The following is a 21,327-nucleotide window of genomic DNA, read 5'->3' as shown; positions in this document are numbered from 1 at the left end:
AGAGGTAACAGAAATCTGTTGACTAGTGTGGCGGATAGTGCCAATCCTTGAGGGACACCAGAGTTGGTGTGATACCAGTTTGAATGATAGGGTCCAGAATTGATTTGCTGTGATCTATGGGATAGAAATGACTTAAACCATTGAAGAACTGTACAGTTAATACCAATATTTTGGAGATTAGAACAAAGGATGTTATGATCTAAAATGTCAAAAGCTGCAGAAATGTCAAGAAATATTAGGATATAATCTATATTGTAATTGAAACCTTGGATTATGGAATCAAAAGATGAAAGTACTGTGCCCTTTACAGAATCAGGGTTGGTTTGGATGCAGTATGTTATTTTTGTCTGTGTAGCTACTTAGTTGGTGAAGTACTACTGATTCAGTTATTTTTGCCAATGTAGTTGAAGCAATTGTAAACCCTTGGGGGAGAGGGAAATACCTGCAGTATCTGAATGTAATCTGCTTTGAAATGTTGAAAGACGGAATGTGAATACATGAAATAAACAAACTGCACAAAAAGACATTTTTCAGCAAAAAGGAAGTTTAGAACAAGGGGGTAATGATCCGAGTCTCCAAAGACGTAGACTCAGGAGGAGAATTAGAAAACATTTAACTGTGAGGTTGGTAGATGCAAGGAACTATCCTTTTAATGGTGGCGGTAACAGTAATAGAATACAAGAAAGCATAGGATAAACAGAAAATAATTAATTGCAGAGAAGTGAAGGAAAAGTCAATGATCAACAAGGATCTATGGAATCAGGAAGTTATTTGGGCAGACTAGATGGGCCTTATCTGCTGTAATATTTTGTTTCTTATAGACAATAACTTTTGTTTACTCCCAAGAGTGACTATGCTAAATTGATTTTAGTGTACGTTACCTTTAGTTAGGGAATATTTATAAAAATGAGTAATCGAAAAAAAATCCATATGTTAAAATGCATATTTAGAAGAGAAGAGATTGACTTGTATACCCATATCATGAATAAATATATTCATGTTTCTTTAGACAGAGTATAAAAATGTACACAAATGTTTCTAAAGAGGTACAATAAAAAGGCAGCAGCAAACTAAATACAAGCTGCACCCTTGGGGCAGAATTATTGGGGCACAAAAATTCAACAGAGCTACCGTAAATGCTACCGCTAGGATAAAAAGTATTTTTAAGTGATGGTGATTTGCTCATGCTTCATTTTGTACATAAATAATCTTAGGTAAATCTTAGGTGCAATGTTAGCAATAGACAGATTTTAAAATAAATCAAATATCTACTTTAAGCAGCCAAGAATTACATTGAGGAAATATATGGTTGAAGTGCTGAAGATTCCTTCAGAGAATTTTCCCTCTTTCAATAGTATATTTTTTGCCTTTTTGGCGTCCTGGAGAAGGTGCTGCACAACATCAGTTTGACTTTGGGAACCTGATGGAATTCCTGGAATCCTCAGCAGTGGAGATATCTGAAAGAGCCACTTTACTAATTTCATTTGTTTATGAACAAGATCTTAGCTTAGTCATGCATAGCTACTTTCAGAATGTGGGGGTCAATTTTCTTGGGCAATTTATTCAAATTTTCCCAGACCTAGCCAAAGCCACTCAGGAGAGGAGGAAGGGTGTCTTGACCTTGCGTCAGGAGGCCCAGTCTATAGGGGCGACATTTCAGTTAAAATATCCCTGCAAATGTATCTTAAGATCTAATAATGATGTATATATATATATTTTTTGTTCCAGAGCAGCTTAAATCGTTTATAGATTCTTGAAAAAGATTGCTTCCTACCTCCTCTCCACAAGAAAGCCCTATAACTTAGCAAATAATTAATGGGTATTTAATACATGCTATGCTATTTCCGAGTAAATTTGTTTTTTTTCCTTCTGCTGTGCTCCTCAAATATTCTCCCAGGACAAGCAGGATGGTAGTCCTTACATATGGGTGACGACATCAGATGGAGCCCTGTCACGGAACACTTTTGTCAAAGTTTCTAGAACTTTGACTGGCACACTGAGCATGCCCAGCATGCGCCTAACCCTGCAGCCACTAGGGCTCCCCCTTCAGTCTCTTTTTTTTTTTTCTGCACAGCAGTTGCCTCACGGTTTAGGAGCTCTGTGAGAAATTTCTCACAACTTTCCTCATGGAACTATTTGAAGTTTATCTTCTGAAAAAAAATCCCTCAGTAGGGTCCCCTATCACGCTCCATTCCCTCCGATGCTCGGTAAGTGTTTTTTTCGGTACTTGCGGTTGGTTCCTGGCGGCTTACCGCTTCGGTGCCCGACTGTCACCGACCGCGTGCCTGCCAAATTTTAACATGGCGACCGGATTTAGAAAATGTCCTGACTGTCCGAGGACCATGTCCATAATGGACCCGCATGAAGTTCATCGATGCCAGTTCAAGCGCCACCAACCGTGGAGGGTCCATCGATCTCTGAGACTATTCTCCAGGATCACCGTGGACAGGGTGACCGTCCATGCTTAGGCCCCTCACACGACATTCGTCGATGCCCTAGTTGTGCACAAACGACCCCCCAAAGGCCGTCACACTCACCTGGACAAAATGGAGCAGTTGTTTGCTTCAAAACAGACTGCTCCATCGACGCCAGTTCAAGCGCCACCGACCGTGGAGGGTCCATCGACCTCTGAGATGATTCGCCAGGATCATCGTGGACAGGGTGACCATCCGTCACAGACTCCATAGAGGACATTTTTGTCATCGTCCTCTGTGCCGGTGAAAGACTAGACCGAGCACTGAGGGGAACAGACACCGGCACAGACGGGCATCTCTGACAGGTGCCGGCACAATACCGCAGTGGCATCGACTTCCATTGAGCCGTCTGCGAAGAGGGCCCGGGAAGAGGAGCCCCTATACTCCTCTGGACCCAGGACCCCTGGGTACTCTGGACCCAGGACCCCTAGGATTTCCTACCGGTGCCAGGCACCGAGCCTCCATGGGCCCCTGTGGAGGCTCCGGTGACACCTAGCCTGCCTCCTACCCCGATCACTGTGCCACCCATGCCGGCTTCCCGGGAGGAATTGGACCGCATGGTCCAAGAGGCAGTGCTGAAAGCCTTGCGAGGCTTCCAGTCTCAGCTGGTGCCGGCCCCGGAACCGGCTCCCTCGAGTCGCCTCGATACGCTCATCTGTGCCTCATCGGTGCCTCCTCTGCCACCAGACACACTGGCATCGAGTCATCCATCGAGGCTTCCGCAGGTCCCGATTCCAGTACCGGGTTCCTCGGAGGAGGAAGGATCTATTCCCGACCATGTCCCTCCACGGAAACCGTTGATACCGGAGCCCAGCCTGGGCTATCAGGGCTACTGGTACCCAAGCGCACCTCGTCTGCCCCGATGCCATTGATGCCGATGCCATTGATGCCTTCCCGCCCTCTCAGCTTTGGCATGCTTCCTCCATCGGGAGCTCCACCAGGAGAAGGAGACAGTCCCTATAATCCATGGGACGATGCATCCTCAGATGATTCATCACGGACATCCAAGGACTTACTCTCAGAGCCTTCACTGCTGGCGGAAAGGCGAAGATCTCCTCCAGAAGACCTCTCCTTTGCCAGTTTTTTCAGAGATGTCTGAGACTATACCTTTTACACTGGTCACGGAGGAAGATGCTCGTCATAAAATGTTGGAGGTCTTAGAATTTGTAGATACTCCAAAAGAAATAATGGCAATACCGGTACATGAAGTTCTTTTGGACCTCATGCACCGCCTGTGGGAACATCCAGGTACGGTATCCCCAGTCAAAAAGACAGATGCTACCTGCCTGGTACAATAAGCCCCAGGTTTTCAAAAGAGACAGCTGCCCCACCACTCTGTAGTGGTGGAATCAGCTCAGAAAAAGGCTAAACGATCACGTCCACATTCCTCTGCTCCTCCAGTTAAGGAACAGAAAGCATTGGATGCGTTGGGACGAAGAATTTTCCAAGGGGCCATGTTGAATTCGCGAATTGGAGCATATCAACTATACATGACCCAATATAATAGAAATCTCTGGAAACAAGTCCAGGAGATTGTGGAGACATCACCACAGCAACAACAAGAAGGAATGGAACCAGGTAAACATGAAGTCAGAGCTGCCTACTATTCTTTTGAAACGGCATCCAGAGTCTCGGCAGTGGGCATCAGTGGTAGACGCTGGCCTGGCTTAAGGCAAGCAAGCACTGTCAAACTGATTAGCAGACTGCATCGCAGGCCTTCCACTACAGGGACTAGTGAAGGCACACTCAGTCAGAGCAATGGCAACGTCAGTAGCACACTACCGTTCAGTACCGATTGCTGACATCTGCAGGGCTGCGACATGGCGCTCTCTCCACACCTTCGCTGCTCAGTACTGCCTGGACAAGGCTGGGCGACAGGATTCCATCTTTGGCTAGCCTGTCCTAAGGAATTTGTTTTCAGTGTAGGAACCCAACTCGTCCTACCTCAACCCTCTGTGAATTTCAGGCTTCCTCATCCTTGCTAGCAGCACCCCAGTTGTGCCTGTTGCACATGTTTGGTGCTGCTTGGCCTCATACTTATGACTCAGCCTGTAGCTTGCTATTCACCCATATGTGAGGACTACCATCCTGCTTGTCCTGGGAGAAAGCAGAGTTGCTTACCTGTAACAGGTGTTCTCCCAGGACAGCAGGATGTTAGTCCTCACGAAACCCGCCTGCCACCCTGCAGAGTTGGGTTCGCTTAAGTTTTTTATTATTTTATTTTTAGCTTGTACTTTTGCTACAACTGAGACTGAAGAGGGACCCCTGGTGGCTGAAGGGTTAGTGGCATGCTGGGCATGCTAGAAACTTTGACAAAAGTGTTCCGTCACAGGGCTCCATCTGATGTCACCCATTTGTGAGGACTAACATACTGCTTTCCTGGGAGAACACCTGTTACAGGTAAGCAAACTCCCCTCTTATAAAGTATTTTGTGATCTGATATGACGAATGTTTCCTTTTGGAAGTATTACTACTGTTTGTTTCTATTTTGTTTCTGAATAAAGTTTAAGTGCTTTGTATTCATTTTGAAAATTAATAAAAATAAAATAAAAAAAAAATCTTTTACACATTTCATGACATCAAAATAGTTGTGAATACTCATGAATTGGCATATAGAGCTTCTGTGGAATTTTTCTGTATATTGAAGATAACATTGTTGATAGGGAAGATTGGAAACTCTTTTGTAATGTTTTTTCCAACATTTGAACCATGTAGCTGCTGCTGATTCTAGTGTAAGAGCAATGTGCTTTCTTCTTAGAGGAGTGAGATAAAGTAACTCCAAAAGCAGTTTGGAAAGGAAAAGGATGAATGAGGTAATGGTAATAACAAAATAGAGAGAGTTTAGTATCTGAGTTAAGAAATATTGTTTCTCTGAAGAGAAGTAGTTCACTAGTCTCATTAGGAGATCACTTGACTGAGCTTGATGCCAGTCAGATTATTTTTCCAGAACATTATGAAAAGACCTAAAGGCCTTTACTGTGCATTCACAAGAGTTCTGCATTGCCACGATCGTATTTTTCTCTTTAGTTTGTTTTCATCAGCCAAAGACATTACCAATATGAACTTGAGCAGTCCCAGTTCACTATCCATTCCTTGGGGAGGGGGGTGGAGGTATTTTCTTTGGCAAGAACTTATTTAAGATTCTTTGATTTCATTATTCTGCTAGCTAGCTCAAAGGTTTTTTTTTCTTTCCATTTACGAATTTCTAGCAGTCTGTTTTTGATGATTTTTGTTCAAGTTTCTATAGTTTTCCAGCTTCTTGAAGATTTGTTTTCTCACCATGTCAGAAGCATATGCAAGGTTTCAAGTTCTACCCCAAATACAAATAGAAGATGTCCATCACTGACCATAATGAGGTTTGCTGTAAATATCTGGGACAATGATTTGGGCTACATTATCTGTAAGGATGTTGCCTGAAGTAGTTTAGGCTCCTTGCCTAGCTTGTTGAAAAGAAACATCCATCTTTAAGAAGCTGGTTTGATCATGGACCAAGGACTTACACTGGTGCTGAGTCAATACTGAGTTTCCTTGACCTCTTTTACCCCTCGATCATAGGAAATAGAGACCTTCTGGACCTGGGTATATGAGCACAGAGCATCAAAAAGAGGCTTTTTGGTGTGCCTCTTTGACAAATGAATCAGAGTGTACAGGTGCAAGGGTCTCTGCACAATCCAAATTGGCCTTGCCTGGAGGTAAGCTAAACTTCTCATGCTTAAAGTATTACTGCGTGACTTTCAGTCAGAAGCTTTCGGCACAGATTTCCAGAGTTGTAGAGGAAGTTGATTCCTCTAGTAATCTGATCCTGGTGCTGTCATTCATAGTCTTTCAGGTGGATTTGAAAAGAATGAGAAGGCGCTTGTTTAGTGCATTGAGCATACTGAAGGTCAAGTGTCTGAGGAGTTGGATGTCATTTTGCATATCGAGCAATCCACTCCTAAGTGGCAAGTATTTTCTCACTGATCCAAGTTTGGCACTCAGGGCTGTTTCGGTGCTGTTCGCTCAAAGTTGAAGCCAGGCAGATTTGGAGTGGGAGGTTTCCTGTCCCTTAGTGTCAGCCCTGATATCCCAACAGACAACTTAAAAAATGAAGAGGTCAAGGTCAAGCGCACATAATGAGAAGGGAGGACAAACCTTAAGAAAATAGAGAAAAATGCAAAAGAAAAATGGAAATAGTTCTGTCTGTATTGCACTAAGCAAATACTCATTCAAGGTCAGTGCCAACAGAACCTGAAGATTCCAGAAGTGTTCAGCTAATGGGCTTATCCTTCAAAGGTGTATTAACTGAGATGGATCAAAGAAAATATATTGAGTATTTCTATATGAATGTTTCATCCTCAAAAGTAGTCATTAGACCAGCATGTGGGCGACGACATTTTCGATCGATGGGGAATACCGTCCATAGATCTCTTTGCCACGGAGCAGAACGGGAAAGTACCTCAGTTCTGCTCAGTATTTCCAAGTCATCTCTGCATGACGCAGGATGCCTTCCTGCTCCCATGGTCGAAAAGCCTGATGTATGCATTCCCACAGATTCCACTCATCACGCACATGATCCAGAAATGCATAGCTGAGGCTGCAGACCTGATCCTCATTGCTCCAGCATGGCCCAGGCAATCTTGGTACACTTACCTCCGCCACTTATCAGTTGACACTCCCATCCCACTGGGAAACAAGAACGGCCTCTTATCCCAAGAGCAAGGTACCCTTCTTCACCCAATGCAAGACTCGCTTCACCTGACGGCGTGCAGATTGAATGGTCAGTACTAACATAACAGGGAATATCAGAGGCGACTCAGGATATTCTACTTGTTGCCAGAAAACCATCTACCAGAAAAGCGTATCAATTAAAATGGAAGTGTTATGCCTCCTGGTGCACCAGTAATCACTATGATCCCTTCGACTGCACTCCAGCACTACTAGATTATCTATTCACACTATATACAGTGGGGCTAGCGACCACTTCAGTCTGAATACACCTGAGTGCCATCTCTGCCTACCACAGACCACTCCAAGGTCACCCAATATCTCAACACCCACTGGTTACTAGATTCATTAGGGGCCTCTACCATCTCCTACCCCCAATATCCAAGCCTCCAGTAGCCTGGGTTCTCAACCTAGTCTTTGAACAACTAATGCTTCCTCCATTCGAGCCCATTGAATCCGCACACATTAAATACCTCACATGGAAAGTGGTTTTCCTCGTCGCTGTAACATCAGCTCGTCGAGTCAGTGAACTACAAGCACTTGTGCACTACGTGCCTTACCTTCAGGTTTTCCACCACAAGGCAGTGCTAAGAACTCACCCATCCTTCCTACCGAAGGTGGTTTCAACCTTTGACATCAACCAGTCCATAGAACTCCCTACGTTCTTCCCCCAAACCGCATTGCAATGAACAAGAGAAATTACTGCACACTCTGTAAAAGGGTGCTAGCCTACTACAAGACTAGGACCCAGTTGAACTCAAGACCTTTCCAACTTTTTCTCTTTTAACCCGAATGCCTCTGGCCTGCCAATGGCAAAACGGATGATTTCCAGTTGGATAATATAATGCATTCAATTCTGCTACAACAAGAGAGACCTGACACTGCAGGTAAAACTGAATGCTCATCAACTGCGAGCATTCTCCACCTCGGTGGCCCACCTACGTCATGTTCCACCTCTAGACATCTGTAAAGCGGCCACCTGGTCATCTCTCCATACTTTCATGTCCCATTATTGTTTAGACCAGCAAACATCTCCAGATGCCAAGCTGGGAAGAGCGGTCTTGGATAATTTTGCCACATAACTTTCAAACCGGCTGTCCACCACAGCAAAGTCACGCTATGAAGGAGTCAACACTGATAATTGTTTAGCGTGACTGGGAACTTGGGACTCCCATGACAGCATGGCAAATTCAGCTCTGCTATTGACGGGAAAAAGCAAGTTTGCTTACCGTAAACTGTGTTTCCATAGATAACAGGATGAATTAGCCATGCTGACCCCCCCACCTCCCTAGACAGACTTCACTACTGCTATAATACAGACTGAGGAGATTCTGCCTTCCTGCGTGGGAACAGACGCGCAGCGGCTCAGAGCTAAGCTCTGTAATAGCTTGGTAAAGCTCCACTTCCAAAGCCTGATGGACAGTCCCATGACAGCATGGCTAATTCATCCTGCTATCTACGGAAACACCGTTTACAGTAAGCAAACTTGCTTTTCTGACATTTTTCGTTTTATTCACCATTCCCTTCCTAATAATTCCTAACATTCTATTTGCTTTTTTATCTGCTGCAGCACACTGAGCTGACTGTTTCAATGTATTATCCACTATGATGCCTAGATCTTTTTCCTGGGTGGTAGCTCCTAAAATGGAACCTAACATCGTGTAACTGTAGCATGGATTATTTTTCCCTTTATGCAACACCTTGCACTTGCCCAATCTTCCAGTCTCACAAGGTCCTCCTGCAATTTATCACAATCCGCTTGTGATTTAACTACTCTGAATAATTTCTGTATCATCTGCAAATTTGATTATCTCACTCATCATATTCCTTTCCAGATCATTAAAAATATATTGAAAAGCACCGGTTCAAGTACAAATCCCTGAGGCACTCCACTGTTTACCCTTTTCCACTGAGAAAATTGACCAGTTGATCCTACTGTTTCCTGTCTTTAAACTAGTTTGTAATCCACGAAAGGACACCACCTCCTATCCCATGACTTTTTAATTTCCTTAGAAGCCTCTCATAAAGGACTTTGTCATATGTCTTCTGAAAATCCAAATACACTACATCTACTGGCTCACCTTTATCTATATGTTTATTAACCCTTTCAAAAAAATGAAGCAGATTTATGAGGCAAGACTTGCCTTGGGTAAATCCATGCTGACTGTTTCATTAAACCATGCCTTTCAATATGCTCTGTGATTTTGATCTTTATAATAGTTTCTACTATTTATTCTGGCACTGAAATCAGCTCACTGGTCTATAGTTTCCTGGATCGCCTCTGGAACCCTTTTTAAGAACATAAGAACATAAGAAAATGCCATACTGGGTCAGACCAAGGGTCCATCAAGCCCAGCATCCTGTTTCCAACAGTGGCCAATCCAGGCCATAAGAACCTGGCAAGTACCCAAAAACTAAGTCCATTCCATGTAACCATTGCTAATGGCAGTGGCTATTCTCTAAGTGAACTTAATAGCAGGTAATGGACTTCTCCTTCAAGAACTTATCCAATCCTTTTTTAAACACAGCTATACTAACTGCACTAACCACATTCGCTGGCAACAAATTCCAGAGTTTAATTGTGCGTTGAGTAAAAAAGAACTTTCTCCGATTAGTTTTAAACGTGCCCCATGCTAACTTCATGGAGTGCCCCCTAGTCTTTCTACTATCTGAAAGAGTAAATAACCGATTCACATCTACCCGTTCTAGACCTCTCATGATTTTAAACACCTCTATCATATCCCCCCTCAGTCTCTTCTCCAAGCTGAAAAGTCCTAACCTTTTTAGTCTTTCTTCATAGGGGAGTTGTTCCATTCCCCTTATCATTTTGGTAGCCCTTCTCTGTACCTTCTCCATCGCAATTATATCTTTTTTGAGATGCGGCGACCAGAATTGTACACAGTATTCAAGGTGCGGTCTCACCATGGAGCGATACAGAGGCATTATGACATTTTCTGTTTTATTCACCATTCCTTTCCTAATAATTCCCAACATTCTGTTTGCTTTTTTGACTGCCGCAGCACACTGCACCGACTATTTCAGTGTGTTATCCACTATGACACCTAGATCTCTTTCTTGGGTTGTAGCACCTAATATGGAACCCAACATTGTGTAATTATAGCATGGGTTATTTTTCCCTATATGCATCACCTTGCACTTATCCACATTAAATTTCATCTGCCATTTGGATGCCCAATTTTCCAGTCTCACAAGGTCTTCCTGCAATTTATCACAATCTGCTTGTGATTTAACTACTCTGAACAATTTTGTGTCATCTGCAAATTTGATTATCTCACTCGTCGTATTTCTTTCCAAATCATTTATAAATATATTGAACAGTAAGGGTCCCAATACAGATCCCTGAGGCACTCCACTGTCCACTCTCTTCCACTGAGAAAATTGTCCATTTAATCCTACTCTGTTTCCTGTCTTTTAGCCAGTTTGCAATTCACGAAAGGACATCGCCACCTATCCCATGACTTTTTACTTTTCCTAGAAGCCTCTCATGAAGAACTTTGTCAAACGCCTTCTGAAAATCCAAGTATACTATATCTACCGGTTCACCCTTATCCACATGTTTATTAACTCCTTCAAAAAAGTGAAGCAGATTTGTGAGGCAAGACTTGCCCTGGGTAAAGCCATGCTGACTTAAATATTGGGGTTACATTGATCACCCTCCAGTCTTCAAGTATTGTAGATGATTTTAATGATAGGTTACAAATTTTAACTAATAGATCTGAAATTTCATTTTTGAGTTCCTTCAGAACCCTGGGGTGTATACAATCCAGTCCAGGTGATTTGCTACTCTTTAGCTTGTCAGTCTGGCCTACTCTACATCTTCCATGTTCACAGTGATTTAGTTCAGTTCAACTGAATCATCACCCTTGAAAACCATCTCTGGAACTGGTATCTCCTCAACATCCTTATTAGTAAACATAGAAGCAAATAATTAATTTAGTTTTTATCCCAGGACAAGCAGGATGATATTCCTCACATATGGGTGACATCATCTATGGAGCCCTGACACGGAAAACCTCTGTCAAAGTTTCTAGAAAATTTTTGACTGGCACACTGAGCCCACTGAGCATGCCCAGCATGCCATGATATTCTCAGCCACAGGTGTCTCCCTTCAGGCTCTCTTTTTTTTTTTCCACGTTGCTGTAAGCCTCGCGTGATAGGAGCTCTGTGAGTTTTTCCCTCACTTTTTCCTCACGGAAAATATAAATCTTCAGTCACAAAATTATCTTCTCGGGTCTCCCTTCGATGTACCGTTTGAGTACTTTTTGACCAAGTTTTCGGTCGAGTCCTGTCACCCTTTTTTCCGGTACCGCAGGTCATCGACCGTTACCAGACTTGTTTTTTCACCATGGCCTCTGGTTGTAAAAAATGTCCAAATTGTACCCGAACAATGTCCATAACCGACCCGCATAGCGTTTGCGTTTTATGCCTGGGATCAGGCCACGATGTCCGAGCTTGTTCAACTTGCGCCCAGATGACACTGAAGGGCAGGCGTGCCCGTTTGGATAAAATGGAGTTGTTGTTTAAAAAACTCCATCATCTTTGACATATCCCTCCCCCTGCCCCCTCCTTGTCTCGACTCCTCCCCCCCCCCCCACCCCTCCCCTTGTTATTTAGTTAATTGTTCTGTTACTGCGTTTACGTTATACACCGTTCTCTGTAAAGGCTATGCCTATATATCTTTTGTTGTAAGTTACTTGTAAACCGGCACGATGTGCAAACGGTTGCCGGTATATAAAAATAAATAAATAAATAAAAATATCAGATGACTCTCCCGATGCAACCATCGACACCATCGATGCCTAAACGTCCACCGATGATTCCTTCAATTCCAGTTCCAGGCTCATTGGAAGATGATGGAAGGGACTCAGATTCCTTCCCGGGGTCATCAGGTCTTCAACACCCCTGGGCACCGACATTACCTTCGATGCCACTCTCGGATCCATCAATGCCTTCGCATGCCGGCCATCGATGCCTTTTGTTTCCCCATCGATGCCTTTTCTGCCGCCTTCGATGCCAAAGCAAATTCCAGTTCAACCATCAAAATCTGCTTTTAAAACAAAACATCCTCTTCCAAAAGACAAATTGGATCCCTCTGGATCACATTTTCAACCTCACTACAGTCCTTGGGAGGATGTAGACACTGACATAGAAACAGAAGATTTGGAGTCAGAACCTTCTGCACCAGAAGAGAGAAGGAAATCTCCTCCTGAGGACCTGTCGTTTGCAAATTTCATAAAGGAGATGGCAGATACAATTCCCTTTGAATTGCTTATGGAAGAGGATACAAGGCATAAAACCCTTGAAGTGTTGCAGTTCGTTGATACACCAAAGGAGGTGATGGCAATTCCCATTCATGAAGTGCTTCTGGAACTTCAGCATAGCTTATGGGAACATCCTTGCTCTGTACCTGCTGTAAACAGAAGAACAGACGCAACATACCTGGTACAACATACCCCAGGTTTCCAGAAACCACAATTGCCACACCATTCAGTGGTTGTTGAATCGGCTCAGAAAAAAGCCAGGAAACAAAAACCACACTCTTCTGCCCCACCAGGAAAGGAGCAGAAGTTCTTAGATGGATTAGGAAGAAAGGTTTTTCAGGGATCCATACTGGTATCTAGAATTGCGGCATACCAGCGCTATATGAAGCAATATCAAAGAAACTTGTGGAAACAAGTTTAGGATATTGCTGATAATCTCCCTCAACAACAGCTGGCACTAAACGAGTTGATTTCCAAGGGCCTCGAATCTGGAAAACACGAAGTACTGGCAGCCTACAATTCATTTGAAACATCCGCTCGTCTATCAGCAGCTGGAATCAACGCACGGAGGTGGGCTTGGCTCAAGGCCTCTGACCTCAGATTAGAAGTCCAAGAGAGACTAGCAAATTTCACATGTACTGGGGACAATTTCTTCGGAGAAAAAATTCAGGACACTGTCTCCCAACTAAAAGATCACCACGAGACACTCCGTCAGCTCTCCAGGTTACCATCAGATCAGCAGTCTTTGGTACGAAAACACACCAGAAGGGATACAAGGAGACCCTTCTATAGACCTAGAAGGTACTATCCACCTGCTTCGTCGGCACATACCTACCGTCCACCGCAAAGAGGACGCCAAAGCAGACAAAAACCCAGCCACCTCCGCAAACGGGTCCAGCAGCTGGTTTTTGAAGTACACCAAGAGAACAGAAGCCTCTCCATCAATCCCATGTCCCACTTACCTTCATTTAAAAAATCAATGGAGTCTCATCACCAAAGATCAATAGGTGTTAGCCTATTGATCCAAGGTTACGGTGGTCGTAGCAACAGCATTGAGAAGAGATGGGATCCTGGTGCACCTGTAGTTGGACGAAGAGCTGATTTGGGCCAAGTCTTTGGAAGAGAGCAGCCTGGTGACAAACAAGGTGATCTCCTTACTGCAAGAGCTCGGCTGGGTGATGAACCTGGCTAAGAGTATCCAGCCTTCTCGATTGTTGGAGTATCTTAAAGTTTGCTTCAACATGAGGCTGGTCAAACTTTTTCTGCCAGATGCACAGATCCAAATGTTGATATTCCAGGTACGTCAGTTGGTGAATGCTATATGCCGGATGGTGTGGAGCTAGGCGGCTAAGCTGGAAGTGGTGCCGTGGGCAAGGGCGCAAATGCATCCTCTTTAGTGCTCACTTCTGTCTTGTTGGAACCCACAGTCTCAAGACTATTCGGTTCTTTCCAATTGCCTATGGATATCTCTTGTTGCCTCCATTGGTGGTTACAGGAGCTCATCTTAGAAGGGGAGTGTCCTTGTCCTTCCCGAACTGGTTGATTCTCACACAGATATGAGTCTCCAGGGTTGGGGAGCTCACCATCAGGAACTGATGGTCCAGGGGCGTTGGATGGCCGAAGAAGCCCTCTGAAACATCTATTGCCTGGAAGCTCAAGTGGTTCGATTGGCATGCTTGCAGTTCAGTCACAGACTACAGAGTCAAGCAGTCCATGTGATGTCGGACAATGCGACGACAGTGGCCTACATCAATCGCCAGGGAGGAATGAAATGCTAGCAAATGTTGCAGGAAGTAGACCAACTTATGCAATGAGGAGAAGGACATCTACAGATGATCTCAGTCTCCCACATCGCCAGAAAGGAACAACGTAAGAGCAGACTTTCTCAGCAGGGAGAGTCTGGACTCCAGCGAATGGGTGTTGTCTGCTGTGGCTTTTCAGCTGATAGTGGATCGCTGGGGCTTTCCATCTCTAGACCTTCTGGTGACTTCTCGCAGTGCAAAGGATCCTTGCTTCTTCAGTTGCAGGAAAGATCCGCAGTCTCTGGGCATCGATGCTCTCATACAGGTCTAACCAGAAGGCGAAGCTTCTTTATGCCTTTCCTCTGTGTCCCTTGATGGGCAGGCTCATTCGCAGAATTAAAGTCCACAGGGGGCTACTACTCTTGGTGTCTCCAGATTGGCCCAGCATTCGTGGTGTACAGATCGGCGAAGGCTCCTGGTGAAGAACTCCCTTTGTCTGCCGCTGCACAAGGATCTGTTGCAACATGTCAGTGCTTCACGAGGTTCTGTCTTACGGTTTGACAGTTGAGAGGGCTTACCTGTTGAAGCATGGACATTCTTCTGCGGTGATTGCTACCTTACTCCACGCTCAGTAGTTCTCCACTTCTCTAGCATATGTGCGCGTTTGGAGAGTATTTGTGGCCTAGTGCAAGGATCACGCATTCTTTCTCATTCAGTTAAGATCCAGTTTATTCTGGATTTTTTTTGCAGGATGGGTTGACTAAAGGATTGGCCCTTAATTCCTTGAAGGTTCAACTTGCAGCTCTTGCATATTTCAAAGGCATGGTGATTTGGTGTCTCTTTATCATCTAGTCCTGATATGGCCTGTTTCTTAAGGGGCGTGAAGGACCTTCAGCCTCATATGTGGTTTCTGGTTCCTTTGTGGAGTCTTAACTTGGTGTTGGTTTTTTTTTAGCAGGCCCTACATTTCCGCTGTTGCGCACCCTTTCTTTGTGGTTATTAATCTTGAAGACTGTGTTTCTGGTGGCTGTATGTTCTGCGCGTCGCATTTCTGAGCTGCAGGCCTAGTCTTGCTGGGAGCCGTTCCTTCGGGTCACTCCAGGGCATTGCAATTGTGTACTGTTCCATCCTTCTTGCCTAAGGTAGTCTCGGAGTTTCATTTGAATCTGTCTGTTTCTTTGCCATCCTTGGATAAGATCCGGGACGTGGAGTAGTATTGCCTCCTGCGTTCCTTGGATGTCAAGCGACTTGTATAGTATCTGGAGGCTTCTGAACCTCTCCGAAAGTCTTATTGCCTTTTTGTCCTTCATTGTGGAAGGAAGCAGTGTGAACCAGCTTTGTGGGCACAATATTTTGCTGGATTAAGGAGATGGATACTGTGAAGCCGTTGCCTACTCAGGTTAGGGCAGTGGTTAGTTTATCTCCCGTCGATATCTGCCAAGTTGCGATATGGTCCTTCTTACACACCTTTTCCAGGTTTTATCGTCTGGATGTGCAAGCCCGGGATGTCGCAGCCCTTGCATGTGTGGTGTTGACTGGATGGCGGGCAACCTTCTGCCCTGCTCGGGAGTAGCTTTGGTACATCCCACTGGTCCCAAGTCCATCTGTCTACATGCTAGGAAATGGAGAAATTACTCTTCTGATAATTTTGTTTTCCTTAGTGTAGACCAGTGGTTCTCAACCTTTTTTTGGTCGGGACACACCTGACACAGATGGTTCTCACATGCGTGACACACTGAACATGTGACCATCACGAGGCTAAATGTAAACATGCACTCTGCTTCCACAGGAATCCCCTCAACCCCCAGCAATGAAAGCAGAGCAGATCCAGGGCATTACCCTGTACAACTCACCATACAAAAAAGATATTCTGGTTCTGATGACATCTCAGTAAAAGCAAAACAAACTCCCTTTACTACCAGGCACAATAGCCTTCCTTATAAAAAGTCAGTAATTTACCACTAATGCATATCCTATTGAGAAAACACAACAAATAAGATTGATACAAATGCCTACATGCTAGTAAAATACCTCACCTCGGTCACACACCCAGAACTGACCTTCACCAAGTACAGAAAAACCACAAATTATAAATATGGAGACAGAAACTGGAATGGAAAACCAAAAAAGCCACTCTGCATGCAGTGCGAACCTGGAGAAATGGAAAGAGAAATAATGCACATAAACTAACCCACACAAAGTTACACCTGCATTATGGAACACACTCAAACAGTAACAACCCTATCTAAGAAATACAACTATTAAACCAGGCCCTAAACACTAATACATTTCTTATTGGGAAAACAGAATAACCCAAGCTGCTATAGAGCCCCACACAGAAATAATTGTAAAGCTATACTAAAACTGTTACAAAACAGCTGTTGAACAGAATAATATCCAACAATTAAAAACTCATAACAATTATTAAAACATGTCCAAATATCAATAAAATATTTCAAAACAGTAGACATCGCATAATACCCAATAATTAAAATGGTAGTCAGTCAAGAAAAATAAATTTAAAAAGTCACCTTTACTTACCCTCTCCAGCAACTCTTCTATTCCTTTCCCTTCCAGGCCAATAGCACTCACTAGAAGCAGCAAGGGCTGCTGAAGCTCTGTCCTCACAGTCCTCTTTCTTAGCACGCACGCTCGCACCCATTCACGCACACACGCTCGCACCCATTCACCCACACGCACCCGCACCCACACACACCTGTACCCATTCACACACACACCAGCTCGCACAAAAAACTACTTCTTCCTTCACTGCAGCGATGGGCTCCAGTTCTGCCGCGGCTTTATTCTGGCGGGTCTTCTTTTTTCACTGCCACAGGGATGGGCTCCCCTGGTGGCTTCGGTTGGGGTCGGATTTCCTCTTCGCCACCACAGGGATGGGCTCCCATAGCAGCCCTGCTTGGTCAGGGTCGGGTTTCCTCTTCACCGCCACATGGATGGGCTCCCGTGGCGGCCTTGCTTGGTCGGGGTTCGACACTGCCATTCCTCCCACCCCACCCCCGGGCTATGCGATGCCTGCTTCACTGGCCAATCAAAGGCTTCCTCCCTTCTTCCTACTCCTACTGGCAGGTAGAAGGGAGGAAGCTTCCGATTGGCCTGCGCGGGGGCAGGCAGAATGAAGGAGGCTTCTCATTGGGCAGTGGGGATAGGAAGAAACGAGGCTCCCAATTGGCCCCCGGGGCTGGAAAAAGGGAGAAGGAAAGTACAACGGGGCAGTGGGACACTGGGAGACGCGACACGCCTGCCGGTGTTCGGCGACACCGGTTGAGAAGCACTGATGTAGACAGATGGTCTCAATTTCCTGCCCTTGCCTGCCAAATGATTGTGACAATAATCCTCCTGTAGGGATACAGCTCCCAAGGGATTACTGGTAAATGGTCATCTAGTCCCTAGATTGGGGTACCTATATTCTTACTTGAGCAGTGTGTGTTGGTTGAGTACAGTTATGGTTGACTGTTTTTAATCAAGTTTTTTGCTAGTCTGTCCTCAATTGCTTTTGAAGAGAATACTGACAGGCTGGGGTCACTGCAGGAGTTTATATACCGTGACATCAGCTTGCTCAGTCTCCATCTACTGGTAGAGGAGCATAACCTTACTGGTCCTGAGTCCATCTGTCTACATTAAGGAAAACAAAATTATCAGGTAAGTAATTTCTCCATTTTGTGTGCTAGCTGTATTATGTTATTCTAACTTGCATTTTAACTAAGTTATAAAAAGTGGGTAAGTTGGATAATTTTTCAGTTTGTATGCATTATGAGAACATTTACTGCACATTTGTATTGATTGCATATTTAATATAAATTGTCATCTCAGAGTTTATGGTAGTGATAAGGGATTAAATTCATGAAAACAATTGATATATGGAGTTACAATTTAACTCTGGAACATTTCTTCAGTATATACATTCAAATTGAATAAAAATAAAAATCAGAATGCTGCTTTATGAAGACAATTTTCAAAACAATTTATCTGAGTAAAATGACAGCTGAAATTTGCCTTCCACTTTCCAGCTGAAAAGATGCATGGACTTTCACAGCACTCATACTTCAAGCCAGGTTAAAATTAGTTTCTGTTGGATTATTTAGGTTAGGGGAGTAGAATGTCGAGCATATTTTGACACTTGCTTCTGGGGGAATTCTGTGCAAAAAAATATTATAAATTCTGTACACAGTATTTAAAAATTATGAATACTTTGTCAAGATAACACAGTATCACTGGTTTTAATATAAGTAGAATAAAGAAAATTGATCAAAGGTGCAAAATTTTAAATTTATTTTGTGCAGAATTCATTCATTATAAGGTGCCCCCTCCATGTTCTTTCTCCCTCTCCCTTCAGACTCAACTACCCCAGATCTCTCCCCTTCCAGTTCTATCCTTCAGCCTTTTACTCCTCCCCCTTCTAGGCCCAGTCCCCCAGGCCTTTTCTCTCCCCAGCCTCAACACCTTAACCCTCCAGGCTTAACCACCCTCCCTCCCAGATTATTTTGTTCTCTACCCCTCCCCCATTTACTTCCCTTTCTCTCTGGATCTCTCTCTTTCCTGCAAGCCTCAACTCCACTCCCCCTCCCCTTCAGTTTTGAGCCCACCATTCAAGCTTGCGTTTTCCCTTCCCTGTTCCCCCTGCCCCAGGCTCCATCCCACTGCACTCCTCCCCACCCCCGTGCTTGACCTTCCTCTCTCCCTCGACTGACAGCCCAGATCTTTTCCCAGCTCCCTCCCCCTCAATCCCACTTTTTATCTTCTTCAGGCTTCACCCCATTGCTAAGGAGTAATTTTCAAAGATTTGCTGGTTATTTTAACTTCTCTTGATTGCCAGCACAAATATCAAGTTAATATGACCGCTTTTAGTATTATTCTTTGTGGTTGCATGTTTCCCTTTGCAAATTTACTGTAAATATATGTGGGCTAAAAGTTTCCATGTATATTGCAAATAACAAGGACTATTGAAAATTGCCTAATAAGACTAATGAATATTTAAAGATGAAAACTTTTGGGACTACTAATATCCTTCTCTCACATTGTTTGAGGAAGGGCTTCAGTAGTTACAAAGGTTTTTGTATTTAAACACTCTAAACTCATCCCTACCCAACTGCATTGTGGGTTTTGTTTTAATTAGTTTGTTAATTTATTTTTCTTTGTTTACCTTGATAAGACATTGCAAATATTTTACAATCACCCCATTTTCCCCTCTTGTATGCCCCCCACCAAACAGCATGGCCAGCCTTCGCCTATACCATCTTTGGACAGAGGATCGATGAGTAATCTCTTCTGAAGGTTAATGTCAATGCTATACATTCAACGTGCAAGAGTTGGTAACTAGCAGCAGCAGTTTTAACTCCTTTCCTGGTATTGGGGCAATGTCCCTGAGCTTTGCCAGGCCTGTTAGAGCCATAACCTTTGTATCTCCTTTGTTGCAGCACTGTGTGTTTCAGCCTGTCACAGGGTTGGATCTACATTGTAAATTTTATTGTGTAGTAATGAATGCATTTACTGTTTAACAATGTTATACTCTGAAACAAAGGGTGCAACAAAGACTAAAATATATATATATTCATTTTCCAGAAACGAGCCAAGGGCCAAGTGGTGTTAGACAAGGTGTGCAAACAGCTTAATTTATTGGAAAAGGACTATTTTGGACTGACATTTCATGATAATGAAGATCAGAAGGTAAGGACTGGGTTTCTTCTTGTGTCTTTATTTTGCTTTTACCATTTCTTTAACAAATGTCAATTTTTTAATTTAAATGTTTCTATATAAAAATTATCTAGTTTATACCATATGATCACATTCATAGGACCTATATTGAGAGGATTTTCTGTCACATAAAGATGCTTTGTGCAGGTCATATGCAAATAGGTAGAAATATGAAACAAATCTTATGTTTTCTTTTCTCTGTCTCATGTTTCTAGCTATAATATGCATTCTCAAAATATATTTTGTGTGGAAAATAGTTCTGTCTATTTCTTGTTTGTTGTAGTTATGATGTAACAATGTGTATATTCTGATATGAATAAGCATAGGCTGATTTTCAAAGGATTTTGGTGTCTAATTTTGGGAAATTAAACTCCTAAATTGATACTCTTGAAAATGTACTATTTATTTATTCCAAATGTATAGATCGCCTATCAACATTCCTAGGTGGTTAACAAAATGCCATTCATAAAATACATAAAACAAGAAAGCATAATCAATTGAAACAAGACAAAGACGAGCAGACCCCATAATGTATAACATATATAACATATAAAAAATAGCATAATCAGTGTTCAAATTAATAATTCAGAACTAACCAAATTTCAGCTACAAAAACCTATAAATTAAAATCATTAAATAAAATAAAATCAAAATTAGAAACTAACTAAAGAAGGCAATTAAAACCTTTTAGTTTAGGATAAAAAATATAATTGTATCTGAAAGGCTGGTTGGAAATGTATTACCTTTCTGCTCACTAAGAACCTTCATGGTGATATAATGGCCCATAAGCTGAAGGCTTGTTGGAATAAAATTGCTTTTAAAAACTTCCTGAATCTCAGAAGAACATTTTCTCCTTTGATGCATTGAGGGAGTGTGTTCCATAAGGTTGGTCGTTGGACATAAAATAAACGTTCTCTTGATTTGTCCAAGTGAAGTAATAAAAAAAAAAAAAAAAAAAGGAACATCTAAAAGGTGTTGGGAAGCTGATCTTAAAAATCTTGCAGGTTTATAAATTTTTAGGGCTGCAAGAAAACTGTGGAGTCAGGCTGTTTCCTTTAAACACAAGTATTAATACTTTAAACTTGATGCACCATAAAACACGCAACCAGTGAAGTTTAATTAAAACAGAAATAATGGGATAGTAAGTTGGAATCCAAGCAACTGTTTTGGCTGCAGAATTCTGGGCACATTGCTGTGAACATAATGGGGTAGATTTAAAAAAAAGTACGCCCGCGCGTACTTTTGTTCGCGCACCAGGCGCAAACAAGAGTACGCTGGATTTTAATAGATATGCGCGAAGCCGCGCATATCTATTAAAATCCGGGTCGGAGCATGCAAGGCTGTGCCAAATCGGCAGCCTGCGCGCGCCGAGCCGCGCAGCCTGCCTCCATTCCCACGCCCCCTACCTTTGTA

At 43.3% G+C, this 21,327-nt stretch overlaps 1 protein-coding gene across 13 annotated transcripts in view; it reads left to right on the top strand.

The window, feature by feature from the left end:
• The window catches only part of EPB41L2 (erythrocyte membrane protein band 4.1 like 2), a 647,115-nt gene that overhangs the window by 246,495 nt on the left and 379,293 nt on the right, over nucleotides 1–21,327 (top strand). For all 13 annotated transcript variants that reach the window (XM_029594566.1, XM_029594576.1, XM_029594575.1 and 10 more), the window contains one exon: nucleotides 19,783–19,887. In XM_029594566.1, the coding sequence (XP_029450426.1) occupies nucleotides 19,783–19,887 (105 nt within the window). The remainder of the gene's footprint in view (nucleotides 1–19,782; nucleotides 19,888–21,327) is intronic.

This window comes from Rhinatrema bivittatum, chromosome 3 (genome assembly GCF_901001135.1).
Source record: "Rhinatrema bivittatum chromosome 3, aRhiBiv1.1, whole genome shotgun sequence".
Taxonomy (NCBI): domain Eukaryota; kingdom Metazoa; phylum Chordata; class Amphibia; order Gymnophiona; family Rhinatrematidae; genus Rhinatrema; species Rhinatrema bivittatum.
The sequence above is the reverse complement of the archived record's forward strand: the minus strand, read 5'-3'. Positions and strand labels throughout refer to the sequence as shown.